The sequence below is a fragment of the Macrobrachium nipponense genome, chromosome 40 (genome assembly GCF_015104395.2).
Source record: "Macrobrachium nipponense isolate FS-2020 chromosome 40, ASM1510439v2, whole genome shotgun sequence".
Classification (NCBI taxonomy): domain Eukaryota; kingdom Metazoa; phylum Arthropoda; class Malacostraca; order Decapoda; family Palaemonidae; genus Macrobrachium; species Macrobrachium nipponense.
In genome coordinates this window covers 39403694-39416944 of record NC_061101.1, presented here as the reverse complement: position 1 = coordinate 39416944, position 13251 = coordinate 39403694, and the positions used below count along the sequence as shown (strand labels likewise).

General features: G+C 36.1%; 1 protein-coding gene across 4 annotated transcripts in view; it reads right to left on the bottom strand.

Moving 5' to 3' along the window:
• LOC135212101 (uncharacterized protein C05D11.1-like) overlaps window positions 1-13251 on the bottom strand; it is a 120652-nt gene that overhangs the window by 38948 nt on the left and 68453 nt on the right. For all 4 annotated transcript variants that reach the window (XM_064245481.1, XM_064245482.1, XM_064245483.1 and 1 more), the window contains exons 3-9: window positions 7736-7933; window positions 6214-6354; window positions 5955-6055; window positions 5383-5592; window positions 4329-4451; window positions 3666-3820; window positions 2278-2377 (exon numbers count right to left, since the gene is read on the bottom strand). In XM_064245481.1, coding sequence (XP_064101551.1) covers window positions 2278-2377; window positions 3666-3820; window positions 4329-4451; window positions 5383-5592; window positions 5955-6055; window positions 6214-6354; window positions 7736-7933 — 1028 coding nt within the window. The remainder of the gene's footprint in view (window positions 1-2277; window positions 2378-3665; window positions 3821-4328; window positions 4452-5382; window positions 5593-5954; window positions 6056-6213; window positions 6355-7735; window positions 7934-13251) is intronic.

Sequence of the window (13251 nt, the reverse complement as noted above, 5' to 3'; positions counted from 1 at the left end):
CATCCCCTCCTAGTTTTTTTATATGAGATACACAGGGAGGACATCGATGGAGAATCTACTCCTCTTTAAAAACATGCAAGTCTTTTGAGTATACTACCCCTTTCAGTGTGTTAATAGAATCTGTGTGATGCAATACATTCAATGTTTCCACTTTCAGGAGGTTTAAAATTAGATAGCAAATTTGCTTGGGTTTCATTACCAGCTTTTATTATCAAGTTCTTTCCATAATGTTTACATTTCCAATGGGAATGGAACCAACCTTGTTCTCAATACATTCAGCAGCCTTTACACGATTTTTTCCTCCCTCCTTGTAGCTAGCAACATGCCATATAGGGGAAGGAAGCACTCTGGTACATGGGGCTGGTCCATGTTCGTCATTCTTAGGTATAAAATCAAATCGCTTACTAGTATTTAAGTTTTTCACTGAAAACACTTTCATGCTAAGAACTGGATCATTAAGAATGTGGCCATGGAGTCTTAGTTGTGCCTCACTAGCTTCCAAGAGTGAGGAAAATTTAACAAAAGCAGAAAATAACTGATTGTCTTCTTCTAGAAGTAATTTCATTCTTTCCACTTTACCAAATTATTTCACTACGCTTTACATACATTCATAACCTAATGACAAATTCATATTAGTGCAATAAAGGATTCTACTATCTGAATAAAATCCACCAGATTTACCAACAACCTGGTGTCTCAGTGTTTGGTTCTGTCTGACACTCGAGCTCATATCCATGTTCATGCCAGAAGTCATTGGATCCACGGGTGAAAAAACTAGTAACCAAATCCATAAAACTATGCCAGTTCACATTCAGGAGTCCAAAAAGTGCACACCCGACACCCAAGAGCCGCACTGAGACCCCAACAGCACATCAAAAGGGACACCCAGGCAGTTTCTAATGCCTAGGCTCCCCACCCCAACAAACCGCCAAAGCCCACAAAGCAATCCCAGGATACTAAGCATGCACACACCAGACCACCTCACACAAACCGGCTCACCTACACACCCAAAACTGTTTGGTTTTATCAAGAAAGTATCATCAATCAGGTATTCGCAGTCTCCGCCAATGGCACTAGTGAAAGTTGATTCCCAATAGTCCACCCCATGCCCTACCCTTTCAGCATAGCATCAATATGCTTGCAGTGGCCCCGGTGTAAGCCAATCTTCCCTGCTGGGGGTTCTGCCCCAATAATGGGGACTGATTTCCCACTCCAAACATATTGGTGGGCTTCTGGACAAAAGCCAGAAGACCCATCCCCAAAAAACCAGCCACCCCCGCGCATTCCGATGGGCAGATCCCTGGAGATGGTTGCACCCTCAAGATAGCAATGGGAAAATCCCATCACTATCTCTTAGATCCAAACCACATCGGGTAGTGACTCAACCACCACAACTTCCATAATTAGCTTCGAAATTGAACCCCTTCCAAAGCACAATCCCTTCTCAGATTCACCTAAGCAGTAAAATTTTACAAAAAGGAGAAAATTCCACAAAATTAGTCCAAAAATATATAAATACATGAGACTCTTGGGCTCAATTCCAGGAACAGATTCCTGGGGTTCGAGCGCCCTCACTGCGTCAAGGTGGTCTCACATTGAGATGACTTATCATCTCAGGGGTAAATTCTACGTAATTCATATGTGTAACAATTTATGTTTGTTTAATACAAAAATCTAACAATATGTAATTCTATGTATAAATAAAAGAAGGCATTAATTAGCATACAACATGGCCTTTCTCTTCTCAACGGGAAATCTTCTTTTACTTTACCTTCCTCCAATTTTCACTTTTCATTCAATAGTAAATTCCCTTAGCAAGCCCTATTAAGTTCACATGACACAATGGTATTGTTAACCTAATATAATAATATATAGTTATAAATCAATACATATGATACAAAATGCACAACACTAGATAGGTAGTATAAGTATGTGAAAAATTTATTGGCTAAAAGTAATATCAAAAGGCTATAAAATAATCATATACAATACCATCACAGGGACAAAACCTGGTTATAACAGCACTCCTCCTCCACAATTATCTCCTGATATGAAGGATAAAAGCTTAAAAAAATTTTATTTGATTGTAAGTGGTTAAACTCCTCCATAATACAAGTAGCAGCAAATGAAACACAGAACAAGAATTTAAAGAAAATATATATTGAATGGTTTTAAAGACAATTTTTTTAACAAAAATAATCTTACCACTAATTGCAAAGGATTATAACCTCATAACAGTACTAAAACCGTTACAGAAAAAATGTGCAATGTACTTACACTACTGGCAAGAGGATCTTCAACTTCTACAAAAATACTTGGCAAAGGAGAAACTGACGAGTGGGTTAAATATTCCATTAACACTCCCATGCTGATAATGCTGTAATATAAAATTTAAAACAAGTCAAAATGCTGTTGCACATTCAAGCTTCTATATATGTGCATTATAATAATTTCCTAACATTGCCTCTACAGACAGTACTGTCCACCATAAAGCTATACATATATTGTACAGAGACATGAAAGCATACAACCACCTTTGATATAAACTATGAGAATACAACTATTGAATTTCATAACAAAGACCTCAATAGTGCAAACCAAAATATTTTAATGTGTAAAGTAAATTAATCACTCCCACAAAAATGATTACATGACATGAACAATGTGCAAATGATTTTAATGCACAGATGTATTTGAAATTTTGTAGGTTTCAAAGATATTCAAGTACTATCAATGCAATGCTGATGTACCTCTGAATATGTTTGTTTGTATGGTGTTTTTACGTTGCATGGAAACCAGTGGTTATTCAGCAACGGGACCAACGGCTTTACGTGACTCCGAACCACGTCAAGAGTGAACTTCTATCGCCAGAAAACCTCTGAATATGGTTGCTGATGATATACAAAACACATAGCATACACTAACTCTCAAGTTGCAAAGATAATTAAAGATCATAAAAGATAGCCAAACGGTATTTTTCAATATCTATCTACTGTTAGGAATAAACACCTTGATTTAGAAAAAGGAAAGCAAATTTCAAGCAATTCTGTTAAAAAGTAGCATTACTCCACAAGTGCCTGATTCTTGGTATCATAATTTCTGGCAAAACTGAGGGCTTTTAAGTGTTACAAATATTAGAGAAAAAAAAAAAGAAAAAAACAATGACTGCTCGGAACTGAAGTAACACCAAGTTTTACCATATTCAGTTTCACTAGGTGCAGCATTAACTATGCACCAATAATCATCGATTGGTAACGTGGTTAAGTGTTACAAGAATAGTCGTAATTTAGGTACAGTTCATCCTAAAAGCTATCAGGCTAAATCCTTTATCAATTCATTTCAGCTCACTGTCAAGGTTAGCAATTACATCATTTCACATTTCAGGAGAATGAAAACCTATAAGAAGTTTCATAATCTTCTATACATTTATTTACAGGGTCAACAGTCATATACAGAATTTATTCGTCTAAAAATCACAACAGTACCAGACCAAACTTTAAGAATAAGATTAGATCTACCATACCCTTTTAATAATCACTTGAAAAAATATGGAGGTGATTACATTCATACTCTCTAAAACTTGCAGCCATGTCCAAGTTGCTTTGAATGAAACTAGTTGGATCTTTACATGAAAATTTTAGTCCAAAACAAAATAAAGTACTTACTCATTCATTTCTGAAACAGCTGATGGTCCACGCCAGGCTACAAGAACTAAACCAGTATCTTCTGTGTCACTAGGGTATTCTACAAGTTTATCAACACAATGCTCCAGAGGAGGTACAGGGCTTTCCCAAGGTCTGACATAAGGGTCCAGTGGTCCCTAAATAAAACATGAGCAGACATGGTCATCTGATTGTACTGTTACATCCTTAACAATGAGTAAAATAATATATTATCCCACATTTTATAGCTGCAAAACTATAGTATTACTGTATTCTTGTATATCAATGAAATTCTGTACTATATTTGTAAAGTAATTTACCTAGGGATAGTGACTTGATTACATCACAGTTCAGTGTATACAGAATTAAATTATACTTATTGAACATGTATTCTAAATAAATTAGGATTTCAATAACAAGAGGAATTTTAATTTTAAAGTACAAAAATATATTATTGCAATCAATTATTTCCTTAGTAGGATATCAGTGACATGTGGATATGATTGAACTTGCATTCTTAATTATTATTATCATTATTACTAACATTATTATTATTATTATTCCTATACAAGAGATAAAGAAAATAAACCATGACTGCCTTATTCCCCTAAAGAACAATAATATGACATAAAAATAAAACCTCAAGGAATTTTTTCTCACACCTACCTTTGATAAGATTTTCTGCTCAACTGATTCTAATGCTGCAAACACTTCTTCAGGTTCCACTTGACCAGTAATAATAATATTTAAATTTTCTGGTCGATAGAATTCACAGTGATAATTACGTATCTGAAATAGTACAACAGACTCTGAATGTGAATTACACTTTATAATAAAATATATTGTGCAACCAAAATTAGTAAAATAGTATAACAAATTCCTTTATTATTACAAAATTTACTATACAATTACTGTGTTTAAGACTGATAATGATCACACGCAGTCCATGGATATTGGCAGACTTGTCCGGTGCCATAAAATCGATGATTTATGGCACCATAACGGGATGTGTTTCGGTTATCACCACCATAAGGTGCCGATAATAGTTATGGTGCCATAACATACCTAACAGAGGCGCCATTAAATGAAATTTTGGTTTACGGCGGTTTTCACTATCAGCACCTCGCTGAAAACAGAACCCGTGCCAATAACTTAGGACTGCCTGTACATTTCCCAAGCCCATTCATGAACTAAAACTATGAAAATGACTTCATCTACAAACGAGTGTGCTCATTTACAGATAAATATGTTGGTTCTACAGCTGACAACCAATAATGTATACCTAAGGGTAATACGTATAAGTACTGTTCTGACTCGTGAATTAAAAGCCACAATTTTTCTGTCTTTTTCAAGTGCAGAACAAAAATGATCACAAATACTAATACATCAGGCAAAAATTCCTGGAACATTAGAAAACTGATCACTAGAACTGAATAAATGATGAGCCAAGCAATTTCACTTCACCCAACACTGCTTCACACCAAGTATAGTCTTACGATATACCTATGCAGATCAATTTGACTGATAAGCAATATAGAATTTTCAAGACACACACATAAGTATATGTAGTACCTGTGGCTATGGAGAGCACTCAAGTACTACTACTGTATATTAAAAAATCACATGAATGAATTGGGAAAACATTGCACCAAAAAATCAAAACTTTATATAGCAAATATAAAAATTGTCAAAAACTGCTGACATGAAATATATATACTACCTTTTCATTATTTGTACTTTCGCGAAGATTTTTCATGATGCCACCAGTCTCTGAACGATAGCCACTAGGCTCAGGATACATTGCAAGAGCCATTGCCCTGAAGCAACGATCACTATCTGAATTCTCTCTGGCCTGCATCTCTGAGTACACAACACCAGCATCTTCTCCATCCCCGGTTATGTGGTAAACTTCAGTTATAAACCCAGATTCCTGGTAAAAAAAATAAAAAGCAAGATTCACCTTCTTCTTTATTATATTCTATGTAACACCCCATGTCTAAACAAATGTTATTAGTGTTTTACTTTTGAACACAACTTTTGCCAAAAGTCTATGCTATCACCATCACTTCCTATACTGAATAATACATAGGGCTTGCATGAAATTCTGCCACACTGTCTTTCCTGTATTATATTTTTCACAAATCTTTTCTCGCTTGCCTCCTTTCCCATAGCTCTCATCGAAGCAAGTCTGGATTTTCCAGCTCTTTTGGTGACCAAAGTACTATTCAATAATCCTTATATGTCTGCAGAAGAGTAACTAATAAAAACAAAATTTAAAAAACAAATTCTTACCGTAAGAGTAGGGTACAGCAGATGATCAAGATATATCGGTAGCAAATTCAAAAATCCCTCGCTACCTGCAGTCTGGACAGTGTATGCTGTGTGATCTGTATCTGTAGAGGGTTTACAAGTGTTAGTCACACAAAAATTTATATAATAAATCATGTAATCATAAATCTTTAATATTTGCAATGCAGAACATGTAAATTCAAGTTATCAAAATGAGCAGGCAAATTATGTTACCAATTGTATTAAGAACATGAGATTATACCTGTCCATGCATTGGTTCCTGATGCTAAACATCTGTTAGCTAATAAATCCAGAACACCTTTGAATGGGTAATCTTCACTCCCAAGGAAGACCAGATGCTCCAGCGTGTGAGGCAGACCATCATCATCATGTGCTTCAGTGGCTGTAAATAAATTTTCACTGGATATTATGAGTAACTGAGTATGGGATCAATATGTTTACAATTAGGTACAATAATTTTATTTTCTAAACCAACAAAAAATTTCACAAAAGGGCATCAGAATTAAAAAATATATCAAGTTTACCTTCATTTTAACACTTAATTCTTCTGATACAAGAAAATCTGTCACTAGGATTTATCACACTTCCATTGGCTTGTGATGGAAAGATAGAGAACTTTTAAAGCTAGCTAGGCTCATTTGGATTTTTCCTACACAATACAAACCCAAACACTTATCTTTGGATATGGGCTAGGCCTATCTTTAACAGAATCTGGTCCAGTCATTGGAGCCACAAACTAGTAATTAACAGTGGCAGATTCACCCATAATTTGACAATGATGAAACAAATAAGCATTGCCTAACTAACCTACTTAGATAGGCTGGGTAGATTTTTGAATTACTTCATCTGCATCACATTTTTGTAGGTTCTACATGTTGGTGGTTAACACCAGAAAGAAAGTGTCCCTTCAGGTAAGGCTGTAGATGGGTGAATCATATTCATCAGACGCGTTTTTATTATTAGTTTGTAAATCAATCCCTGTCCCTTGAGACTGACCTGGGTCAACCTCACGTACAAATGATTGTTTTTGAAATTCCCATGATGAGGTTGGGGCAATATACAGCACCTCACTGCAGCCATCTCCAGTACTACTGGAGCTCTGGCCTCCAGCCACCGTTAAGATCAATTGGGTACTTAGAAAAAATTATGTTCCACCTAAAAAATTGTCGGATGGTAAATTGGCATTACCTACATGATGAAGTAAGCGACTTTTTGGGTAGATTTTGTCATGCTGAACAACTTTTATTCTGTGCAATTTGTCATGTGTAGTCGTAATTTAGGAGCTGTAACTATTTACCACAGATACAAAAACTACCCTAGCTAGGCTTAGTCTAGCATTATCTAATGTACTAAATATTAGGCTACAAAGCAATAACCTCATTTACATTAGGCTAGGTAGGTTTTGCCTGTGCTTAGCCTAAAGAGTCTGGACGCCAAGTTTTAAATATTTAATGATCTCTAGCTTACCTATGTCAGCCTAGGCCTACATCGTTAACAGCTACCTATCTCTTGCCTTTACAACCAACCCTCAGTAGCTACTAGTACTAACGTTAGCTTAGATTACCTGGTACTGCCTAGTAGCCCAGGTAGGTCTACATCACCACCTACCTAGTAAAGACCCTCACGTCTTCCCATGTTGCTGTCGTTCATTAGGCTGTCCATAACCCAACATCAAGGGCATAGGGAAAATTCCCTTTTCCCAGACAACGAACATGGGTAGCTGGGTTTTCGTGTAGGCCTAACCTGGCCAAGGCAGCACTTACCTAGAGTAAAGTATCCGTTGACGAGAGGTCCCTCGACTCTGGCCAAAACTATTTTGAGTCCAGTGCGCCGGCTTCTGTATTTAATGACAGGTATGGTACCACTGGCTTTCAATTCACAAAGGAGTTCGTAATTGCTGGCAAGCGTGGAATTCCTGCCATTGACTTGATGTTGACTGGGAGCCGCCATTACTATCGCAGCTGTCAACATAGAAAAGAAAACGTAATCAACTAATTCAAGGGGACACTAATATATTTCTATTCATATCTATTCGATATTTTAATGGTAAATTAATAATATAAGTACAATTTTCTTTTGTTCTTTGTTGTTAATTGCTTTCTGATTTGCTTGGATAGTTCACTTGCATCACTGTTAAATAACGAATGGCTGTAAAAGCACCAACCTTGCAACTGTTTTTGCAGCAAACTCAATGTCACCTTACGCAAGGACGGACCTAGCACCTACAAAATTACTCCCAAAGTATAAACGCACTCTTTCGAATCAGGTATAGTTAACCACTCACAATAATCTGTTTTCTATGTCTTTTAAGAAAGTTTTCTTTTACCAACAGTTAAGGAAATTGTACAACTCGGTATCAGGTTACTACACGTATTATTATTATTATTATTATTATTATTATTATTATTATATTATTATTATTATTATTATTATTATTATTATTATTATATTAACTCACAAGGACACTAAAGATAACAATCGGAGCTTTCGTAAGCTAAGAACAACAAACATCAAATAAATAACAATGGATTCAACTACTTGATCAGGTCCAAAATTTCGTAACAGAACAAAAACTTATATATATATATATATATATATATATATATATATATATATATATATATATATATATATATATATAAAGATACAGAAATGAAAACAAAAGTTACTGGAAAAATCGTTACCCTGTAATTTCCAGCGAGATTAGGATTATCTTTTCAAATCTTATTAGTCAACAATGGATCGGAGAAGGTTTGATACGCAGTGAGTCAATGTAAGCCAGGATAGAAAAGGGTTCGATCTCCGTGACTTAATGTAAGTCAGATTAGGATTACCTTTTCAAATCTTATTGGTCAACAATGGATCGGAGAAGGTTTGATACGCAGTGAGTCAATGTAAGCCAGGATAGAAAAGGGTTCGATACTCCGTGACTTAATGTAAGTCAGGATAAAGAGTTAAATCTAAATTCTCAGCGGGATCCACTTGTTGGATAGGAGTGTTCAGATCAAATTTATCATGCATCACTCAAATTCAAATTCTTCTTCTACATAAGCAGAACAAGATTCCTCAAATGGCTACGAAAACTTTTCGTTCAGTTATAAACCGGCAAGCAAAATATGTATATTTGAGCAATCCATCTGATACGTATTTTGAATTTAATTGTCTTCGGAAGACGGGACAAAGACGGCAAAGAATGTTTCAATTCACCCCGAATCTGACTGACATCTTGCGGATGCAGTAAAACTATTTGCATAAAAAGTCACACTGAATTTGATATATCACCTTCATGAACCTAGCAATCTTTGACCATGAAATGGAAATAAAATTCTTTTTACAAGATATACCATTCGTATATTTAAAAAAAAAAAAAAAATGTAGGGTTAATCACGGTGTCGCCTTAGAATTATAGCCGTTGAAAGGTGTTATGCTGAGGATAACATGGTATTCAGGGGCAGCCACTCACACAAAAGAACAAAAGAGTATGAAGTTTAATGAGAAAAGGAATGTTTATCTCTCCATCTACCTAGCCCTCTTTCTGATTGGCCAAAATATTTTTTATGCTGAAAACCATATGACTGTTTCTAGCAAACATTTCCTTGCAGCAAAATAACATGGCCGCCACGTCGGCTGAAATAATCGAAAACGACAAAGACCACTTGTATTGCAGAATAATAATTGCTTGAGATATCTTTAAGAGGAGCGTTGCACTGCAAAATGAAAATGAATGTCAGAGGTGGGTTACCCAATCACTTGACAAACGAGTTTACCTCAGTTTTCGACTGTAGTATTTTAGCTAAATTCACACGTGCAATTCTTCTCGTTTATCCCGTAAGGGTGAGTTAAGTCCAATATTTCTCTAAGCTGAAAAGTTGAAGTTATGAGTATTACAAAGAGAAATAGAATTTTGAAAGCTGGCGACTGGAAATAATGCTGCTCTATCATGGATTTTATTTCCTCAGGAGATGGAATCTTAGATTCTTGTCGTAGAAATCAAAACGGTGTCTATTCCAATGTAGTGATGCTTGACAATTTACAAGGTAACATTTTTATATAATATAGTTCGCAATCTGCAATCATTTTAGAAAAGTAAATAAAAAATTCTATGCCATTAGTGGCAGTTCTGTTGTTCCAAACTGCTTACGGAAATCCACGGGACATCCAGTTAACAGGACATGCTCACATAAGGTAAGTTTTTGGGCAGCATCTATTATTTACCAAAAACCTATTCACCCCACTTAATACCATATTCTGCACAGACTTATGTCATCTAATCTTTATTTTTGCCGTTGGCTTGCATACAAGGCTAATCTCCCACTCATTGTTGATTTTAACTCAATTGTTGTCAAATTCAGATGATGATCAGTATCTAGTTCAGTCACCCTTCTCCCCCTCCCTGTGACTTTAGCTGGTAAACCTTGAGTAACGAAGGCCCTTTCCTTACTTGTAAATGCATGCCCTGGGAGACAGCCAATTTCTCATGAAATTTCCTGTGTGAATAATTGCCGAGCAATGCAACACTTCTGTTCAACTCTTCCAGGTCTCTTGATCTAGAAAACTTCTTGTTCTGGTCAGCCAGCCAAGACTGTTCCCGATAACAAAGTTGCAGAATGTGGTAATTTGGAGGAGTTCCTGGAAGCTACATCACGCTTCCAATGCTTTATATATTTACCTATTGTTTTCTTCTCGGTAATAATTATGAGCCGGCAAAATCTGAGTCTTGAAATTCGTGTGTAATTTCATCTTTTATTGAGCCATAACATTATCAGAGCATTTTTTTACGTATAATTCATAATGTAGTAAAACGAATAAAAAATATTTACCTTTTGAAAAACCTGAATCTTTCTCATAAAGCTTATTCAATTTGCAATAAATACGTCAAAATAAATGTATATTTGAACACACCTTCCAGAACAACACCATAACGCTTCAGGGCGGCGCGTTCTCGATAAATTCAAGTTCTGATGAATACTCAACAGTTAAAAACCTACATCGGGACCACAAGGTCTTCCATAGCAACAATACATCCAAACGTCTGACGCTTCCTGACAACATATGCAGTCCGCATCGATAAAAGAAAAGACAAAAAAGTTTTCAAGCTTAGGCTGCTATTTCGGCATTCCGCAAGGGAAAACAAAAACTAAATAGCTTCAACTTCTACAATAAAATTGATCAGCATTTACAAGACAAACACATCAATTTTGACATCTGTAAAAGAATATACGACGCGCTGTCTGTACCATATATAAACATACATGTACATAAATCAAAATATATATGTATTTATAAAGGACGATGTAAAGGACTGTTCTTATCGTATTTGCAAAAGGAGAAATGACCAGTTACTAGATAACCTGAAATCAGAGAGAGAGAGAGAGAGAGAGAGAGAGAGAGAGAGAGAGAGAGAGAGAGAGAGAGAGAGCATCATAACAAATACAATAAACGGCAATTTTGAAGATCGTTTTACTCATACTAAAATAGGACGGGCAACGGTGATTACAAACGAACAGTGCTTTTTCATTTCTAAGCTAGGAATATTTCTGGTTGTCACTGTACTTTCTGCTAAGAAGAACAATTCCCGCGTTGCTCTGAAAATTCCAGCCTGCTACTTTATTAATGCATTCCCGAGACACGAGGCTCGACACACGCACCCATGTCTGGGCAGAGATTATTTAACGACAGACAATCTTCAGTGAGAATGCCTCTCCTACATCACCCCAAAAATAAAAAATAAAACAGTTTACTTAAAAAAAAACACACACACAACGAAAAACCAAAGCAAAGTGCAGTGTAGTTTACAAACTAATGCGTTTGGCCCCCATCATGAACGCGTCATATTTAGGTGTCAGAGAAGAGCCTCCATACGGGCGATATATGATGAAGTGCGCTGCAAATGAATCGTGATGGATGGGTTTTTAGTATTTGGGGCGAATCGTTGCATCTGGTCCAAAGGAAGATGGCGAAAATGATTTCAACACTACAACAAATGAGGAAGTGAGGGTTTCGCCCCACTGACCGATTCCCATGCTCAAACGAGGAGAAAAATATATAATATAAACAGATTAAGTTCACCTGAACGTGAAGCGCTTTGGTCTATATAAAGCTCTATCAGTGAAGGCTTAACCACGTAATCACAGTACCAGAAACTCCCGAGATTTCTTCAGCACCAAGTTACGTGAAAAATTAAGAAGCGGTAAGTTTGCTCCATTAGATTTGAGGAAATTGAATATTTATGTATTGTATCTGTACACGTATCGTTTATCTTCACAGGCCCCATGAGATGTGTGGTACCTATCGATACAATTATTTAAATTTTAACAGCCAGAAAAATTCATCATAAACAACAGGCTGCCTCGAACATATGCGAAACATTTTTTTGGTTCCCCATGCAAAACCGCTGAGGCTCAAAACACATTTGCATAATGAATTTATCATTACAAGCCACCCATGTGATATTCAGACAAAATTAACAGCAGGCATTCACACAACAAACACAGGCAGACTTGAGTTACGCAATTATTCTTTTTCTTAATAATGACAATTATAATAAAACAACGACCAGACTCCACTAAAAAACATCTGAATCTTATCTCCCTCCTTTGAATCTGGGATATACAAAACCTTGGTGGAAGAAGATGTGCACACGAAAGTAGAAAACCGAACTTCAAAAAGATCATTTGACGAGCGCGTTATCATCACCTGGTTATCCGGAAGGTTTCACTAAACCTTAAGCAACAATAACTACTCAACAATCATTTTATCAGCTGTATTATGGAGTGTGTACCTTTGTTTGCATGCATTCAGACGGAACCTTGGACGGTGAATCTTATCTCGCCATGCTCGTCATTGCTGTGGCCGGAATGAAGAAATCAAATATGAATTAACTGATAATATTTGTCCACTCCAAAAAAGATTCGATTGCAAGTTGACTGACTTTAACCGAACTCTAAAAACAAAAAACTCCGAATGTAATCATACTGAAATGTAAATTTGACTGAAGTGAGAGGCCTCCTCGGAAAGACCGCGAATGCAAATTTACATAATTATATCTATGTACATGTCCACTTCTAGAGAATAAGAATGGAAAATTGGCGGAATTTCTATGTCTACTTCAAACGAATTCGAATGTCAATTCAGTGAATTTGAACGTCCACTCAGAGGGAATTATAATGAAACGTGACGGAATTTATCCATCCATTTAAAAAACTAGAAATATAAATAGGCTCATACATAAAAAGTAGAAATAATTGTTAGTCTAAGGAACTGAAACGTCTCCGAGTTG